Source organism: Cucurbita maxima, unplaced genomic scaffold (assembly GCF_002738345.1).
Source record: "Cucurbita maxima cultivar Rimu unplaced genomic scaffold, Cmax_1.0 Cma_Scf00024, whole genome shotgun sequence".
Taxonomy (NCBI): domain Eukaryota; kingdom Viridiplantae; phylum Streptophyta; class Magnoliopsida; order Cucurbitales; family Cucurbitaceae; genus Cucurbita; species Cucurbita maxima.
Genome location: NW_019272040.1, coordinates 3342148 through 3360080, shown reverse-complemented (window position 1 = coordinate 3360080; position 17933 = coordinate 3342148). Strand labels below are relative to the sequence as shown.

Genomic DNA, 17933 nt, shown 5'->3' with positions numbered 1-17933 from the left:
CAGGAGATGTGGATGACAGTAGGTGGACTTTAGGCTATGTTTTCTTAATGAGTGGAGGAGCCGTGGTATGGTCCTCAAGGAAGCAACCAATCGTCACGTTGTCAATAACTGAAGCAGAGTATATAGTAGCAGCTACATGTGTCTGTCAAGCCATTTGGATGAAAAGGATATTGAAAGAAATCGTGCATGAACAAAATGAAGAGATGATTTTGTTTTGTGACAACACATCCACTATCAAGTTATCAAAAAAATGCAGTCATGCACGGAAAGTCAAAGCACATAAGGGTTCGATATCATTTTCTCAGAAAATTGACAAAGGAAGGTGTAATTAAATTGGTCTATTGCAGCACTAAGGAGCAGTTGGTCGACATAATGACAAATCCTTTGAAGTTGGCATCATTTCAAAAGATCAGAGAAGCGTTTGGGATGAGTGCTGTGAACTCGATTGGGAGGAAGTGTTGAGGTAGCAAATTTTGTTTTAGTTAGTTTTTCTTGTTATTAGTTGAGTTGGTTAGTTAGTTTTGTTGTTATTAGTTTTTATGTTTTTTTTTTTTTTTAAATAAAAAACATTTGACCCTATTGAAAAAGAAATTATCATTTTTTTTTTTTTTTTTTTTTTTTTTTTTTTTTTTTTTTTTTTTTTTTTTTTTTTTTTTTTTTTTTTTTGTTATTTGTTAAGTCTCTTAAATTTACCGTTAACATTAGTAGGGTAACGCTAAAGTGGTCAGATTCTGCCTTTTCTTAGCAATTTGATATCGCCACCAGATGCCGGAGCTTAATTGCTTGTGTTGGAACACCATTGTGAGAGCTTTTGAGTGTAACGGAGAACATTATCAATCGGAGTCATCGATATTTTTTTGCGACATGTTGTGCGATCGGCATGTGAAGCCCAATCGGTTCCCATTCCCTTCTGTATTGAAGGCCTGCGCTAGAGCTTCGAGGCTTTCAGAGGCGAAATAGGTACATGGGTTGATCGTAAAGTTTGGTTTTGACGGGGATGAGTTTGTAATTAGTCATCTGGTTCGAATGTATGCGATGCGTGCGCTCATGGAAGATGAGACAAGATAGGAGTGTTGTTTTGTGGACAATGATGTTCGATGGGCATGTTAGACTTGGGATTTAAAGAATGCTAAGAGCCTGTTTGACGAAATGCCTCAGAGAAGTGAAGTGTCATGGAACGTGATGATATCGGGGTATTCTCAAAAGGGGCATTTCATGGAGGCTGTAAACATGATTGAAGAAGCAAATTTCGAATCTTGCTCCAAACTATGCGACTTCGGTGAGTATTTTGCCTAACATTTCTCGAATTGGTGCATTAGAATTGGGGAAATGGATCCATTTATATGCACGAAAGAATGAGATTGAGATGGATGATGAGCCCCGTTCTGCTTTGGTGAACATGTATTTCAAATAAGGGTGCATTGAGAAGGGACTTCAGGTCTTTGAGAGGGTGCCTTGAGAAGGGACTTCAGGTCTTTGAGAGGGTGCCTTGGTGCTTGCGAAATGCACAAGATCATAGAAGTGGGTGAGCGTGTGGCTTAGACGTCAATGGAGTTGGCTCTTCATAACAGGTAATCCTGCGTTGCTCTGTCAAATATGTATGGTTGTTTGGGAAATTATACTTGTAAGGGCGCTTGGATTAATCATTACAGCCCCACAGTATCCACTTAGGATTGTCACGCTTCAATAAAGCAAGCTCATCTCCCTGATTTACAAATGCCAAATCATTGTGTTGCTGAAGTCCGCTCCACCAGACAATGAGAATCTTTTCAAACATTCCAATCTCATTAGAACCTTCTTGTTTTTGGTTCATGTGGTTGATTACAAGTTCCTGTGCATGTTTTTTCTTTTAGAGTTCTGATAACTCTGCATCAATTCCAATCTCATCAAACAGGTAATGAGGATGCTTCCACCATGCTGAACAAAATGTATCAAAGCCACAAAGGCTGTGGAGAAAGCAGTAAGCCATGAGGCTGCGACATCATTATTCAGGTTAGAGTTCTTGTTCCTCAATTCAGGCATCTTCATAATTCTCTTCTCTTCTCTTCTTCTTTTTATGATTCACAACTCATTGTGATTGGCTGCAAAGTTTCTGCGGTGTTTGAATTTTAAGATACCCAATTTGAAGCCATCAAAGAATTGTAATGAAAACCCCTTTTGTTTTTACTTTTTTGGGGCCACTCAAATTATGGATTGGCTATACCAAAAAGCTGATGGCCTCTCACTTTGAATTCAAAAGCCTCTGTTTCAATAGCCTTCTTTGCTTTTCTTCTTCTTCTTCTTCTTTTTTAAAAAAAGATTGTATATTTAATTAAATTTTTTTTAAATGAAGTACCTTTGTTTTTCTATAATTATCTCTAGAGATTAAAAATATTAGAATGAAAGCTGATTTGAAATTATTTGTTTGAGTAAAATATTAAATAAGTTGGGTAATAAATGATTAAACCCCCATAATGGGCAGTCCTTTAGACCCACCCTGGCCTATTATTTCAATCATTTTGGTTTAGATTTAGAACCTTATTTTAATTCTTAAATTTATGCCCTTAATTAATTTATTTTTAGATTTAGAACCTTATTTCAATCCTTTGGACATTCGAAGGACATTCAAAAGTATGAATAACAAGTGGGGTAATATAATCTTGAAACCGTCCTCGATTCTATAAGATGATGGAGAATAAAATTTTGTCTTTCCGTTTCATCCTCTCTATACCTAACACTAAAATGGAATTAAATTTAGAATTGAGGATAGACTGCCTTGATCTTTCTTCCTGTACTTGAACTTTATATTATAGCTCTATCTTTGTTGATACCTTATATCAAAATCTTAAGAGTTAGTGTTGTCTTATCAATTATTGTCTTAAAAAAAGTTCTCATATTTCCAACTTTATTATAAAGCTAAGTTTATTAGTGGTAAGAGAACCATAATGAAAATAAGATTGCTTTCAGAAAGATCATATCACAATGCTTCTCCTTTATCGTCCAGGATAAGATACATAATTATTTGTTTATGGAAAAGGAATGGTTGATTGCTAAACATTGGCGTGAGTGTAAATGGGAAAAAGGTAGGAGGAAGATTTGGTTGGGAGCTAAGGGTAAAGCCATCCAAGTAAATAAACTTCTATGATCTGGTTTTATGTTATCCTACGGTAGAAAGTCGTGGAATAAATAATGATTTTTATTTTATTTTTATAATTTTTTTTGGGATTCATTCAAGTTGCTCAGTATAATTATTAATCGATAATATGGTAAATTAGGACAGAAAGAATCGAACTAGAATCTTTGAAAATATAAGCACTAAAATGAAAAAAAAATGTCGAAGTTCAAGAACTAAAGTAAAATATGAAAAAGTTATTTGATGATTTGGATTTTTACTATATTATTTATTATTTAGTAAATTATATCTGAAGTTCTTTTATCCTAAAATTTAGCATAAACTATTAATGAATGTAACTTGTTTGAATAAAATAATCGTTTAATTGCAAGACTAAAACTTGCCTTAAAATCCCCAACTTACCCGAACAATTTCCAACGGTATGCTTGTTTGGGGCAAGCATGGATGGCCCAGAGCCGAAAGAAGAAATGCAACTCTGCATGTGAGCTCCATGGATTGAACTCCACACTCTCACACAACCATTGTTGATCCTCATCATCATTTATAACAAGCCACGTGTCAAGTGATGAGAGTTGCGTCCCACCCAGAGCTCCTCTGCAACTATCCGTTAAAAAAAGGATGAAACTTGGTGGGCTGTTCAATGGGGAAATCTCTCTCTCTCCTCTTTCTCCACACCAAATTTGAAAAACCCAACAAAAATGGAAAAAGGAAAATGAAGAAGGGCAAGCGTGCAGAAACAAAAGATTAAAAAGAAAAAAAAAATACAGAAATAAAGAGAGTAAACGATTATAATAATACCTATCGGTTTGCCATTCCAAGATGTTTTTAATCTGTCTGATGTTTGTCTTTGTACAGATCGGACGGTGGAGATTATGGGAGGATGAGTAATTGGACTATCAGTTCACTCATAGTCAACACTCTGTCAGCTTTTTCCAGTAAAAAAGATAAAAGAAGCTCTCTTGGTGATTGATTCTACTAACTTTCCCCATTTTTCTCCTCTTTCTCCATAGTCATGGCGGTTTTGAAGCTTTTTGCTCTCTGTATTTCATTCTTCTTGTTGAACAGAGCCCCTGTTCGAGGTGGTGATTCCTTGCATTTCCCTTCTTCTGATGTTCAGCTTCTTCTCGAAAAGATCAGAGCTTCACTTGAAGGTGATACTCAGAACTTGCTTTTGTCTTCATGGAATTACTCTTTGCCACTTTGTCAATGGAGGGGACTCAAATGGGTCTTCTCTAATGGAACATCTCTGGTTTGCAGTGATTCTTCTTCTCCCCAGTGGTCTAATCTCACTCTCTTCAAAGACCCTTCTCTTCATCTTCTCTCCCTGCAACTTCCTTCTGCTAACCTCTCTGGTTCCTTGCCTAAGGAGATTGGTGAGTTCACCATGCTCCAAAGTCTCTATCTCAACATAAACTCTTTGACTGGACCCATTCCACTCGAACTTGGTTATAGCTCCTCTCTTTCTGACATTGATTTGAGTAGCAATCTGTTGAGTGGAGCTTTTCCACCCTCGATCTGGAATCTGTGTGATAAACTTGTTTCTGTCAGGCTTGATGGAAATTCATTATCTGGGTCTCTGCCTGAGCCGGCTTTACCAGATTCCACCTGCAAGAGGTTGGAGGCTTTGGATTTTGGCAACAACCAGATTTCAGGTACTTTCCCAGAATTCATTACTCGATTTCAGGGCTTGAAAGAGCTTGATCTTGGGAACAATTTGTTGTCTGGACCAATCCCTCAGAGCATAGGCCAGTTAGAGCTGGAGAAGTTGAACCTTTCAAATAACAACTTCAGTGGAATGTTGCCTGTGTTTAGTAATAACTCAAAGTTTGGTGTGGAGGCTTTTGAAGGGAACAGTCCTGGGCTTTGTGGGGAGCCTTTGAAAAGCTGTGCAGGAGCTTCTCATTTGAGTTCAGGCGCCATTGCTGGTCTTGTTATCGGCTTGATGACTGGGACGGTTGTTTTAGCTTCATTGCTTATTGGTTATATGCAAAACAAGAAGAAGAAGATAACTGAGAGTGAAGATGAGATTGAGGAAGGAGAAGATGAAGAAAATGGTGGTGGCGGTACCGGCGGGGGCACAGGTGGTGAAGGAAAGCTCATTTTGTTTCCGGGTGGTGAGCATTTGACATTGGATGATGTCTTGAATGCTACAGGGCAGGTTATGGAGAAAACGAGCTATGGCACGATATATAAAGCAAAGCTTGCTGATGGAGGTACCATTGCTCTGAGACTCCTGAGGGAAGGTAGTTGCAAAGACAGAAACACTTGCTCGTCTGTGATTAAACAATTGGGAAAGATTCGCCATGAGAATTTGATTCCTTTGAGAGCGTTCTATCAGGGAAAGAGAGGAGAAAAGCTGCTCATTTATGACTATCTGCCCATCAGAACTTTACATGATTTTCTTCATGGTATGCACATTCTCTAATGCTTCATTTCATGGCTGTATTGCTATATCAACAGAGAATTCTTTTTCTTTCTGATTGAATGCAGAATCTAGAGCAGGAAAACCAGTGTTGAACTGGGCTAGGAGGCACAAGATTGCGTTAGGCGTCGCCCGGGGAATAGCTCATCTTCACACCGGTCTTGAAGTCCCCATTACACATGGTAATGTGAGATCAAAAAATGTACTTGTCGACGACTTCTTTACAGTGAGACTGACAGAGTTCGGGCTCGACAAGCTAATGATTCCATCGGTAGCTGACGAGATTGTATCGCTTGCAAAGTCGGACGGGTACAAGGCACCAGAGCTGCAAAGGATGAAGAAATGCAATTCAAGAACAGATGTGTATGCATTTGGGATCTTGCTGTTAGAGATTCTGATTGGGAAGAAGCCAGGGAAGAGTGGAAGAAGTGGAGAGTTTGTGGATCTGCCGTCAATGGTAAAAGTGGCAGTTCTGGAGGAGACAACAATGGAGGTTTTTGATGTGGAGGTTTTGAAAGGGATTAGAAGTCCCATGGAAGATGGAGTGGTTCAGGCGTTGAAGCTCGCAATGGGCTGCTGCGCACCAGTGGCTTCTGTGAGACCCTCCATGGATGAAGTTGTGAAGCAGCTGGAAGAGAACAGACCAAGAAACAGATCTGCTCTGTACAGCCCAACAGAAACAAGAAGTGAAATTGGTACCCCTTTTTGATCCCTTTTTTGTCACTTCAAAATCATGATGATCTTCACTAATATCATTATATTCCACTCTCTTTCACTTTTTCTCTTATTTTTTACAAGAACATGCTGATAGTGTTCATTCATGCTAGTAACAGGTATTTATACATATTCTTGTGAGCTTTATTTGTTCTTTTTTCTGATTGACAATACACACATTCAAGAGTTTAGCTTCAGCCTTTACAACAATTTATACAAATAATGTTATTATGTAACGATGATAAACTTCACAAGATCAGCAAAAAATGGTCCTTGCAAAGTGAATTGAGAATCGCCACTATCCAAGATTCAAGAACAACCAAAACATTTTCTTATAAACAAAAGACTTGACCTCTGAGGTTCAAGTTCAGGCTCTGGCTCGGGTTTCCTCCATCTAAGTTGCTTGAAGAATGCTCTCACAGCTCCTTCGACCCCGTCCTCATTCTCAAGAACCTTTGCAAGCTCGACAGCCTGCCTTTTTACCTGTCATGTCACTTGCTTGATATACTTCACTAGAATCAACCAAACTATCCCAAACTTTCTTGAATTAAGTTAAAGACTAAATAGAAGGGAATCTCGGTTTTACCTTGGGATCGAGCATATAGTTTATAGCATTCACCAATCTTGGAAGCGAGAACTCGTCAACCGGGATAGGTGGAGGGCCGACCCCTCTGGCATGTACTCTATCCCCCCAGAAAGGTTGGTCACCAAAGAAAGGAACAACTGTAGTTGGGCACTGTGGAATTCAATGAAAATCATAACCAAATCATATTGAACTATAAACCCAAAACACGTATCGGATGAAACGAGTACCGCAGCTTTAAGGCCAGCAGCTGTTGTTCCAGCACCACCATGATGCACCTATTGAGGATTATTGGGAGTGAGTCCCACATTCGTTAATTTAGTAGAAGATCATGGGTTTATAAGGAGAAATACTATCTCCATTGGTATGAGGCATTTTGGGGAAGCCCAAAGCAAAGCAATGAGAAGTGTTTTGTTCGAGGGGAGGTGTTGGATGATGAAAGTCCCACATCGGCTAATTTAGGGAATGGTCATGAGTTTATAAACAAAGAATACTCTCTCTCCATTGGTATGAGGCCTTTTGGGGAAGCTCAAAGCAAACCCATGAGAACTTATGCTCAAAGTGGACAATATCATACCATTGTGGAGAGTCGTGATTCCTAACCGCACCTAAGGACCCTTGCAATGCTTAAATAACACAATATGTAGGCAGTAAAATACATTCAAAGCAACAATCAAGCCTTACCACAGCCTTGCATTTGAGAAAAAGCCAATCATGAGGGCAATTGTCTAACAAATATACGAAGTCCTTGGGTTCTGCGACTGGGAAGATATAATATTCAGTCATGTAAGCAATCCATAAATAATGTGCAGTGAACTGAAAATAAACACTTACACCTCCCGAGGCCACCCCACCCTTCGTTAATGATACCCCGCTGTCCAGTTCTTTCCAATGCTTGTATGATAATTTGTGTCATCTTATCAGGCTCTTGTACAGGCTGAAGAACAAGTGAAAAAAAAGTAGCTAAAACCATGATGCTTGTATGATAGTTTCAACTGTTTGAGGAAGAAGCAAGAAACTTACAAGGCTACCAAAACCAAAATAAATAGGGCTGTCCCCAGCTTCAAGCCATTTCACCATTGACTCAGGGGGTTCATAATTTGATGCAAGGTCAAGGAAGCAATATCCAACAACATCAATCTTAGGCCCCCAATCTAAAAATAAGGGAAATAAAAAAGTCATCCAAATATTGCATTCTTGGCTAATAAAAATGTGTAAAAATCACCACCTTTTGGTTTAGGAACAAGGTAGGGACTCCACAAATAAGCATGTGGCACATCAGATTCAGAGAATCGTGAAGTACTTAAATATGTTACAGGCCGTATGTTCAGCTTCTTTTTCCTGAAATCATTAATGATATCCCGCACGCCAAGCCAAATCAAGGAATCAACGATTTGATATGAAATCTGGAAATGAAGGAGAATCAAAGCTTTAAATGAATATTCAAAGTGAATGAATATTCAAAAGCAACCAACAGACTCACCCTATACCCTGCCGGTTGTTTCACACGGGATAATGGATGTGGAAACTCAGTAGTTGGCCTGGAGGAGAGCATACAACTATACTATAAGCATTACAACAAGTGAAGCAGGTAATGATTCATCACCCACACGACTTACGTCCATGGCATGGTAAAGAATATATGAAGTGGCACCTTAAGTCCCTCTGCAACGTGTGTATGCCCTACAAAACAGAGTCTATGAGAAATTAGTATCAAAAAGTTTAGTTATCAAAGTAAAGAATTTGCTTAAATAGCAACACCGACATGAGTGTCTTGGTCATGCTTGTCCAAAGTAACGGCCCTATCCTCACCTACCCTATGTTAGTGCCATGTAATTAGTTTTGTTTATTTTCTCGACTTTTTCATGTTCATGCCTGCAATACATTTGCCTCGTAGTTTACTATAGGGGACTAAAGATATCCACAGAGCAGGGCAGGGACAAGCAAGCCTTCCCCATCCCCACATCCCCACATCCCCACTACTTACTTCATTCCCCACGATAACATTTTTGTGGGGATCGAGGCAGGGATTGGGTTCCCCACGGTAACATTTTTCACGTTTATTATTCTTTAAAAAATAGTTATTTTAAAGTTTTTTTTTAAAAAAATCCTAATAAATCAATATATTTCAACGTTGTACAACATAATTTTTAAAAATTCAATCGGGCAACAAAATCTAACCATATGCTGTACGGTTGGCAATGATCGCATCTGCTTGAAAGGGAATACCAGTGTCCACATCAGGTTGTTTGCAAGCTGGAAGAAGGGAGTAAATAATTTCCTTCATATGGTTTCTTTGAGTGAGTATCTCAGAAGGCCCAGAGGGCAAGAACCCTTTATTTCTTACCATATCTGTTTCAGAAAAAACAGGATTTTGATTCATAGATTTGTAGAATAAATATGTTTGAAAAAGGTGTGTGAAGAACGTACAAGATGCAAGCAGTTTAGGATCGCCTCCTAAAGGATAAAATTCTAAGCCAGCCATCAACACAAACTCCTTGAAATTTGGATGAGTAGCTAATCTAACACGATGACCGTAATCCTACATACATACATAACTTTCGATATGGATATAGATATAGATATAGATATAGATACTGATATAGATGTATATACAGGACTACCTGCAAACGCTTGGCGATTGGAATAAATGGCTGCACATCTCCCCGGGTTCCTACAATGAGCATTACAATTTGCATAGGCCTTATATACTCAAACTCAGCTTCATCCAGGGGTTCATCAGATTCAACATTAATCGATTCGGATTCGATGTCTCCTTCAACTTCAAACTCAACACTTCCATCATCCTTCACGGTGGATACTCTTTGCAACAATTTGAACTGCAAAATTTGTAATGATTAAAATGAATCAACATTTGAAAACTGAAGAAATTTTGTGGAATGAATACCTTGTGATGAATGGGGATTTTATTATCGTATATTTGAAGGGCATCTGCAGCCAATATGGTTTTGCGTCTCTGCGTCTCGGTTTTTGATCTTTGAAGGCGGTGCTCACATGAGACTGATTCCGAACTGTCTGAAGGTATCTCCACATGGAGGCTATTAGCTTTCAAAAGAGTGTAAGCAGTAATTAATTCACCAAGAAGGAACCGATTTTACGAACTTAGGTTTCAATTTAATATACAACCGCAACACAAGTAAAAAATTTTCTCCTCAAAATGTTACATTTTTATCGGTCTCTAGATTTCAAAACGTTACATTATCCTATTTCTCAACTCAACAATTTCCAGTTGGAGCATCGACGATGATCGAACGTTCATGGTTTAGAAGGATCGAAAAAACAGAGAACGTTATCAAAAGCAGAGTGCAAGTAGTTATGTATATGAAGAATAAGAAAAAGGGGGAAATAATATGGAAGAAACCTGGAGGCCTGGTTTGACGATGAAGAGGAACCCCAAATCCCTCCATATTCATCCGCCGCCGCCGCCGACGACGACGACGATTGACGACTCAACCGGCGGAGGAGAAAGTGGAGCACCAAATAAATGGGAATTTTGGAACGCCACCACGGGTGTTTTCGTAATTTACAGCGTTGTTTCCAAACCTGAGACTTGTATAATTGCAACACTCGCACGCTATACAACATTCTATTAAATAATTGATATTTCAAACCTCTCGAGTTCACTAATTTATTATTAATTTTTAGGGTCAATTAAATAATTTATGGTATTTATTTTTAAAACCATTTTCTTGGGCATAGTTGGAAGAAATCATCATTTCATCTCATCTATCTATATGGATAGACATCGAGGCAATGTCAAATATTGACTAAATAACATTTTTAAATAACATTTCATCTCATCTGTCACATTCTGAAAGTGATACATATATATATATATGTGTGTGTGTGTGTATGGGCAAGTAAATGTAGAGAACCTGCATATCCCATAAAGCAGCCATCTCGTCATCGCCCTGCCAAAAAAACAATGACAAATGCAATCTTCCAAGCATATATTCATAGGATTCAGTAACCACATAAATAAATAAGGCAGGCAGGCCTACTTGACAGGTTATATAATAAAGCCACCATCACACCCATTGAACAAATGAAATATCGTAATCCCATTATATACAAAGATTAGAAACAGACTTTGATTCATATAATAAACTTGAATTCAAATAAAAATGATGCAAGGATTGCAGAGTCGGTATTTTGCATCAAGACGATGGCCAAGTGAATTCTTGATGTTCCCCCCCACGACCCCACAACATGGTTTGATGCTATGATGCCTGCCTGTGGGGTTAAGAGTGAACCTTTTTAGGCATTCAGACCGACAAGAAACACACTCCATTGGGAACAAATCTCCCTCAACTCAAGGTCATAGATGTTTACCACAGAAGAAGGGGATCCTCTCATGGTTGATCTGCATCAGATCCAGGCCTTGTTACACGCCGCCTTCTCGTAGGTGGTGATGCATCATCGCCCATTCCGATGTATATTCGGAAATCCTCATCCACATCTTCTTGCATTCCCAAAAGGTTTTCACCCCAAAGGAATTGACGCTCTGGTACGATCATTCCTCCTCCAGAGCGTCGACGCCTCACCCAAGACGACCTTGAGCGTGGTCTAGGCTCTCGAGCACCACCATCAACCGATCCAAACATATGAAACAGAAAGAAACTAGTCAGCAATGGCCCATTGACATCTCTGGTGCCATTGTCTCTTTCACCTGCCACCATACCATCTCCATTTTCGATGACATAGTCGCCAACCACAAGGGCACCAGGCATGGCTGAGCGAATAGCGCTGACAACATCACCCACTTCTCTCTGGCGCTCCAAGCGTCGCCATGCCCGTTCTCTAGATGGGTCTGTCACAGAAGGCCGCGATGTCGGATGAACTCTTCTCGCATGCCTGCGCAGTTCCTGATAGTTACCAGAGAATGAGCAAGTCTCCCGGGAGCAACTTCGTTTCTTTAGATTAAGATATTCTCTTGCTTCTTCTATAACTTCCCAGCCTAGCACAGCTCCTCGGCACATGGGGCACTTCAAATTTGAGTACTCAGATGAGTTCCCAGCATCCAGACCTTCCTGCTCAGCCCTCTGAGTTAGGAACCCAGAACCAGCAGTGTCTAAATCTCCACCCTCAGTTGTGTCTAAAGTTCTATTAGAATTTTCAGTTCCATTATCCCCTAAAACTACAACAGATAATCCAGGAGATGCAGCAGTGTTTCTTCCATTTATATTTTGGTTTTCATCAACTTCATTCAAATCAATGCTCAAACCCAGGTTGTTTGTAGGAGGACTACTAAAACTATATGGATTCATAGGTAAAGGACTTGATAGGCGTGGACTCTTCCTAGTTTCTTCTCTAAATTTTTTGAATTGGTCAAAGCAATTTGAATGTCTATGGCTTGTGTCACATATATAAGGTTTGCAACCCTTGTGGTGAGAGCTGCAAAGTAGAAGAACAGCATTATGTGGGTGGTCTATGCAGATAGGGCAGGAGACTTCATCCAATTCTTTATGCATAGCAAGGATATCTGAATCATTATGAATTCTTCGTTTCACACCAGCCATCTTGAACGCTAGGTAAACCACTAAGCATATTTAATTGATCAGAACACTTTTTATCGGCAGCAATAACACAATGCTTATAGTAAAATAAAACCAAAATGAAAACCGCTAAAAAAAAATTTGACAAGAAAGTGTTTGTTTATAAGGTTTCTAAATAGAAACAAAGTATTCTCACAATTATTACTAAGAAAGCAACCAATTATATAACAGAAAAAGATTAAATACATCATACCACCAACACATAAATCACAAATGCATACAAAAGAAAAGGTGCTCTAAACTTAAATGAGGACCTGTAGAAGTAGAAACAAAAAATTATTAGCAACATGCAGGAGCGGATGACCATTGATGCAAATACTTTCCATTTCAAAGTCGAAGTTTTTCATTTCTTATTATCAAAGTGCATATTGTGAACAATAAATTGAACATAAACACAAAAAATTTGATCCAAATTTAAAGACAACCTCAAATAAATGAATGATAAGTTATCTGTGCAAATGCTTGAGAGTAGCCTTACATGCAAGATACGATTAACATATGAGCATATCACCTGAAAATATATCAAGCAATTGCATGATTACTCACCAAGAGAAGCAGCTCTTATATATTTCCTACAGGAGGCTTCTCAATCTCTATTTGTGCTACCAATTCAAATCTACAGAATGCTTACTCTTGTCTTTATTAAAGCAAAATCACAGATCTACAAACGGAAAGCAAAGAACTGTAACTGTAGTAGTAATTGGTGGAATACACCCTTGACTAAAACTATTAGCAACTTCTCCAAGACGCCAAGGTCTGTACAAGTCCCTTGACCTGCATTTATACGGCGTAAAAGAAATTTGATGGTTATAAATACAAAGTCCCAATTTCTAAGGAAAACAAACAACTACAAAACAGGAAACTATTTCACCAACTATTGGTATTTCCATTATAAGAACACCCATTCAAACAAATATCAGGTGCCAAAATTGAAAACTCAAATAAAACATCCAAATATATTTACGCAAAAATCCTAGCCAATTGTCTTTCTACCAACCCTCCAACCCAGCCAAAAACGTGTCAACACAAACAAGAAACCAGCAACAATGCAAAATCAACAAACAACTTTCCGAACCAAAAAATTAGGCATATGTGAAGATCGAAAAAATCACTCTCCTAAGGAAGATTCAAACCCACATTCTTCGGATTCCAAAGGCAATGCCCCCCTCCATCAAACCTTTTTGATATGAAAAAAGGAAGCAGAGATGCAAAAGCAACGACATCCCCTCTTGTCTGTACAAGTTTAAAAAGGCACAGGAGGCAACCACAATAACATCAACCATCTGATGATCCCTCCTGGTAACCCTTAAACCCCCTTTTTTCCCATCAATAAAAAAAACATCCGATTCAATTAGATTTGGGGAATAAATTCTAAGAAACCTACCCAACCCCACATAATTACGATGTTCTATAAAAATAGAAGCAAGTTTAAAGCGTCACCCTTACTATCAAAATTCTAAGTGAAACCAAAACAAGGCTGAACTTCAGGCAGTGTAAGGAAAATTGCCGATATAGATTCTGATGCCTAAATTCTGATCATAAACCCGTTTAATTTCCACCCTGATTNCTCATCTGAAAGGTAATGGGATTGGGTTCACCAAGGTATGGCCTTTTCTGTGTTTGGTGTAACAGAAACCTTCTCCCATTTTAATTCATTTTCTACGTTTGAGAGTTTAGATTTCTGGGATTAGCCAATAAATGTTCTTTTGATCCATATTGGTTTGTTTATATTTTTTTAACAAATTGGTTTGTGGCTGGGTAAATATTAGGGAAAGTGGGAAAAAAAATAAAAAAAAAAATTAATTTAAAAAAAAAAAAAAAAAGCACAAATCCATCCAAATAAGCAGATCCCCAATTTCAAAACAAACCCTAACCCGAATCAAACAAATTATAGCCTCGCAAAGAGAAAGCCAAATTACCAAAGGAATCAAACAATTCAACAAGAAATAACACAGAATCAAAGACAAGGGCAGCAGCAACACATCCAATCCGGATGACAAATAATTGAAATCAAAAACAGGAAACTAAAATTTAAACATCAATAGCAGAAGGAAAATTCGATTATAAGACATGGAAGATTAGGGTTTACTAAAAGCAGAATTTGATGGAACTCATCCGGAGTTGGATCGACGGTAAAGATTGCGTGAAGAACTCGCTGAGATATAGCGCAGAGAATGGTGAGATGATCATAAACAATCGCTCTGGGCATCGGTTTGAATATTTATAGCCAGACTTAGCCGCATTGATGGGGGACTCAAAACGCAGCGTTTCACAAGGTTGGGTGGTGATGCACTTCACTTGTAAAGTTATGGGCTTACTTTATGGGCCTGGGCCATACGAAGAAATAAATAAATAAATAAATACTTTCAGTCGATTTTAAATTTTATTTATGATTATTATCTTTAAATTCATTGGTATATATATTTTTTAAAATAAAAAATGAAAAAGAAAATAAATAAATGTTCTTTGTTTTATTTTATGTTTTTAAAAATAAAAATACAGAAAACCCATGAAAATACAATAGGTAATTGGTTTTATTTTTGTCTTATTTATTTTCAAAAATAATTTTTAAAAAGATAAATTCGAAAATAACCTATTTTCAAAAGCTACAAATTATTGTTTTCTTACAAGTTTTTTTTAGTCGAATTTCATATTTTATAAAAAAAAAAAAAACTTCAAAAATAATATTATAAAATACTCATAAAATTTTAAACATTAAAAAAAGAAAAATAAAAATAATATATGAGGTTGCCTAGAATTTTGTTCATATATTAACACTAAAAAGTTTTTTTAATTTTTTTTTTTTATAAAGGCTACTAATATCAATTCTAATTTTAAAATTTCAAGAGTAATTTTTAAAAATAATACTAGTATTAATGATTTTTTTTTTTAAGTTAAAAGGATATTTTTGAAATAAATCAATTTTTTAATTTTTTAAAAAAATTGTGTATATTATTAAAATTAGTTTTGGAATATTTTTTAGATAAAATATTTTTTAATTAATTTTAGCCTAATTAAGAAAAAAAAAATGTCATTGGAGGCAGAGTTCGGACAACCCATCCATGGAAGCTGGTATTGGATAATCCAGAGTGAGCCACGTTGTGCTTGCCTTCTTGTCAAGAATCAGGGGGCGCTTCCGGGTTGCTGACATCATACAGTCCAAGCCATAAGTACCCATTTTTATCTTTCCTTTTCCCCACCCCCCAAGATCTTTCTTTATATGTTCCTGTTTGGCTGTCGAGAAATCGAGCGAGAAACGCTGAGAAAGTGACGCCACGCATTTTTAAGTTCCCGTCGCCCAGAAATGACTAGTGGGGTTACACCTTCAGTTTCCCCATCCCATTTCTCAATTCTTCACTCTAAACCAAAGATTACCCACCTTTCATCTCCTTCAAATCTCAAATTTCGACCGATTTCACCAATTGGGTCTCCCAGATTCGTAGTCCGTTGCAGCTCTGGTACTTTGAATCTTCGCCTACTCTGTTTTTGTTTTGTTTTCCTATATGTTCTTAGTTATTGGCGAATTTTACGAAGGTTTTAGTGGTGAAATCTGTTTTAATCTGCTATTGATTCTCCGATTTGAGGGCATTTCTGCGTTTTTCTTGATTTTTGTTTGCAGATTGAACACTTGTTTTGGATTTCATAAAAGAATGATCGGTTTTGGATTTCATATCTGATTATATGCCTACAAACTGTTTGATATATTGTCAATGGCTTTATTAAGTATGAAGTTCGCCTGATTTTATAAGATTAGTATCCATTTCCCCCTTAAGTAGGAATTTGTTCTCCTTGATCCTTTTTGTACTCTGAATTTGGATCAATTTATGAGATTTATCACGTTCTACAGGAGGAAATATTGCACTTATTTCCTTTTTTTGGTGAAGATTTGGAAGCTTAATGAATTTATGGGATGGTAATGATCTTAAGAACATGATATTGATCTTATTAGAAGAAAATTCTGTAGAATCACAGTGGAAACATAATCTTTTTGGTTTCTATGATCTTACAGTTTCGTTACTGTTATCAAGCATTCAACGAGCTAGCTGTATGATGCAGGTGATGACGACAGCAGGACTGTTCTAAATGCCTTTTTCTTAGGAAAAGCTTTAGCAGAAGCCTTAACCGAGCGCGTTGAGTCAACAATTGGAGAAGTTTTGAGTGGGATTGGTAGGCTGCAAGCTGAACAACAAAAACAAATTCTTGATTTCCAAGTAAGATGCTCCAAAGTTAATGATAGAACTTCCTAACTTTGTTTTTAATTTACTTTCCCTTTTACATGATAAAAGGGTTGACCAACTAATGAACTTAAAATCCGATGTCCTATGAGCTATCTCGACAACTAAACTTAGTCGAGTCTAAGAGGTTGTCTTGTGAGAGTTGTCGAGGAATGGATATCAAAAGAGAAAACGACACTGCATTGTGGTCTCTTGTACTGTGGATTATACAAAAAAAAAAAAAAAAAAAAAAAAAAAAGAACAGCAAAATAAGACAACTGTGAGATCTCACATTGGATGGGGAGGAGAACGAAACATTCCTTATAAGGGTGTGGAAACCTCTCCCTAGTAAACGCGTTTTGAAGACCTCGAGGGGAAACTCGAAGGGAAAACCTAAAGAGGACAATATCTGCTAGTGGTGGGTTTAAACTGTAACCATTGAAAATCTACGGTAGGTTAAAGCTTTTTGAGTGGAGCTGTAGGTTAGGCCTGGATTGAAGCTTTTACTTAGAAACCATGATGCCTGGCTTAAAATTGCTGTGGCTCTAGCATCTTTCTTATTCATTTCGAGTGTTTTTAGGCTAAAATTCATGGTTCGGGGCTCAGCTTTCGATTTAGTTTCGATGTGATGAGATTGGAAGTTTGAGATTAAAATTGACCGAGTAGAGTATGAAGAGTAAAAGCAAAGAAAATTCCCTTATGCATGCATTATTGTTCTCTTAAGAACATTTTAAATTTCCTCTGAAACTAGATTGAAGTGAATGAAGCTCAATATTGCTGAAAATGGCATATTCATACTGGAAACAAACTTTGTACAGGAGGAGGTGATAGAAAGAGCCAAAAAAGCCCAGGAAAAAGCCGCACGTGATGCCAAAGAAGTACAAGGCCCGATCTCTTCTTCTTCTTCGATAAGATCGCCTACGATCGAGGTTGCTTCATCTTCTACTACTTCGACCAACCAACAACAACTCTCGAATCCCAGCTCTGATTCAGGAACTGCTCCGAACCAGGATCCTCCTCTTGGCGACGAAGAGTAATTAATTGTGTCTTTGTCAATTTCTCTTGGTTGTTTTATATAGAAGACTTATAGTGAATGTAGCCTTTATATACTGATGATGGGTTGGGTTGGTTATTTAGTCTCAAAGTCATATAGTAATTGCCTTTTAAGATTCGTCTTTCAGAGATATCTTATGAGATTCTAGATATCTTATGAGATTCTTGACGCGATCGAACACAACCCATTTAGTAATATTATTATTTGAAATTTTGAATATAGGAACGAGTTAAAAATGACTGTTATAGTCAATTTAAT

General features: G+C 37.5%; 4 protein-coding genes and 1 pseudogene across 13 annotated transcripts; 3 read left to right on the top strand and 2 right to left on the bottom strand.

Moving 5' to 3' along the window:
* The first annotated feature begins 420 nt into the window (after positions 1 to 420).
* On the top strand, positions 421 to 2214 carry LOC111498171 (annotated as a pseudogene).
* A 1201-nt stretch (positions 2215 to 3415) lies between these two features.
* Positions 3416 to 6445, top strand: LOC111498103 (putative kinase-like protein TMKL1). Of its 4 annotated transcripts, none has more exons than XM_023149187.1 (4): positions 3416 to 4074; positions 4178 to 4263; positions 4370 to 5520; positions 5603 to 6445. In XM_023149187.1, the coding sequence occupies exons 3-4, from the start codon at positions 4497 to 4499 to the stop codon at positions 6241 to 6243; spliced, it is 1665 nt and encodes a 554-aa protein (XP_023004955.1). In that variant the 5' UTR covers positions 3416 to 4074; positions 4178 to 4263; positions 4370 to 4496; the 3' UTR covers positions 6244 to 6445. The 4 variants fall into 4 exon arrangements, with proteins under 4 accessions (XP_023004955.1, XP_023004954.1, XP_023004953.1 ...); XM_023149186.1 differs by lacking the exon at positions 3416 to 4074 and having other exon boundaries at positions 4081 to 4485; positions 4661 to 4764; positions 4950 to 5520; XM_023149185.1 differs by lacking the exon at positions 3416 to 4074 and having other exon boundaries at positions 4081 to 4764; positions 4960 to 5520.
* LOC111498115 (sterol 3-beta-glucosyltransferase UGT80A2-like) lies at positions 6371 to 10300 on the bottom strand. 4 transcript variants are annotated; one of them, XM_023149218.1, is made up of 14 exons: positions 10214 to 10300; positions 9740 to 9897; positions 9456 to 9671; positions 9262 to 9373; positions 9013 to 9183; positions 8451 to 8514; positions 8315 to 8372; positions 8060 to 8237; positions 7855 to 7985; positions 7666 to 7768; positions 7516 to 7592; positions 7062 to 7109; positions 6835 to 6984; positions 6371 to 6731 (listed from the first exon to the last, which is right to left on the bottom strand). In XM_023149218.1, the coding sequence occupies exons 1-14, from the start codon at positions 10263 to 10265 to the stop codon at positions 6558 to 6560; spliced, it is 1692 nt and encodes a 563-aa protein (XP_023004986.1). In that variant the 5' UTR covers positions 10266 to 10300; the 3' UTR covers positions 6371 to 6557. The 4 variants fall into 4 exon arrangements, 2 of the variants coding, with proteins under 2 accessions (XP_023004986.1, XP_023004987.1); XR_002720726.1 differs by lacking the exon at positions 6371 to 6731 and having other exon boundaries at positions 6836 to 6984; positions 7440 to 7592; XM_023149219.1 differs by lacking the exon at positions 6371 to 6731 and having other exon boundaries at positions 6836 to 6971.
* Positions 10301 to 10780: 480 nt separating this feature from the next.
* LOC111498146 lies at positions 10781 to 14605 on the bottom strand. 3 transcript variants are annotated; one of them, XM_023149264.1, is made up of 3 exons: positions 14497 to 14605; positions 12954 to 13181; positions 10781 to 12391 (listed from the first exon to the last, which is right to left on the bottom strand). In XM_023149264.1, the coding sequence occupies exon 3, from the start codon at positions 12369 to 12371 to the stop codon at positions 11205 to 11207; it is 1167 nt and encodes a 388-aa protein (XP_023005032.1). In that variant the 5' UTR covers positions 12372 to 12391; positions 12954 to 13181; positions 14497 to 14605; the 3' UTR covers positions 10781 to 11204. The 3 variants fall into 3 exon arrangements, with proteins under 3 accessions (XP_023005032.1, XP_023005031.1, XP_023005030.1); XM_023149263.1 differs by lacking the exon at positions 12954 to 13181 and having other exon boundaries at positions 10781 to 11085; positions 11185 to 12391; positions 14497 to 14592; XM_023149262.1 differs by lacking the exon at positions 12954 to 13181 and having other exon boundaries at positions 14497 to 14594.
* A 902-nt stretch (positions 14606 to 15507) lies between these two features.
* On the top strand, positions 15508 to 17927 carry LOC111498180 (uncharacterized protein At4g13200, chloroplastic-like). 2 transcript variants are annotated; one of them, XR_002720732.1, is made up of 5 exons: positions 15508 to 15593; positions 15634 to 15865; positions 16464 to 16618; positions 17440 to 17749; positions 17790 to 17927. XR_002720732.1 is itself a non-coding variant. In XM_023149321.1 (4 exons), exons 2-4 carry the CDS (start codon positions 15712 to 15714, stop codon positions 17656 to 17658), a joined length of 528 nt encoding a protein of 175 aa, XP_023005089.1. In that variant the 5' UTR covers positions 15508 to 15593; positions 15634 to 15711; the 3' UTR covers positions 17659 to 17777. The 2 variants fall into 2 exon arrangements, 1 of the variants encoding a protein (XP_023005089.1); XM_023149321.1 differs by lacking the exon at positions 17790 to 17927 and having other exon boundaries at positions 17440 to 17777.
* The last annotated feature ends 6 nt before the right edge of the window (positions 17928 to 17933 follow it).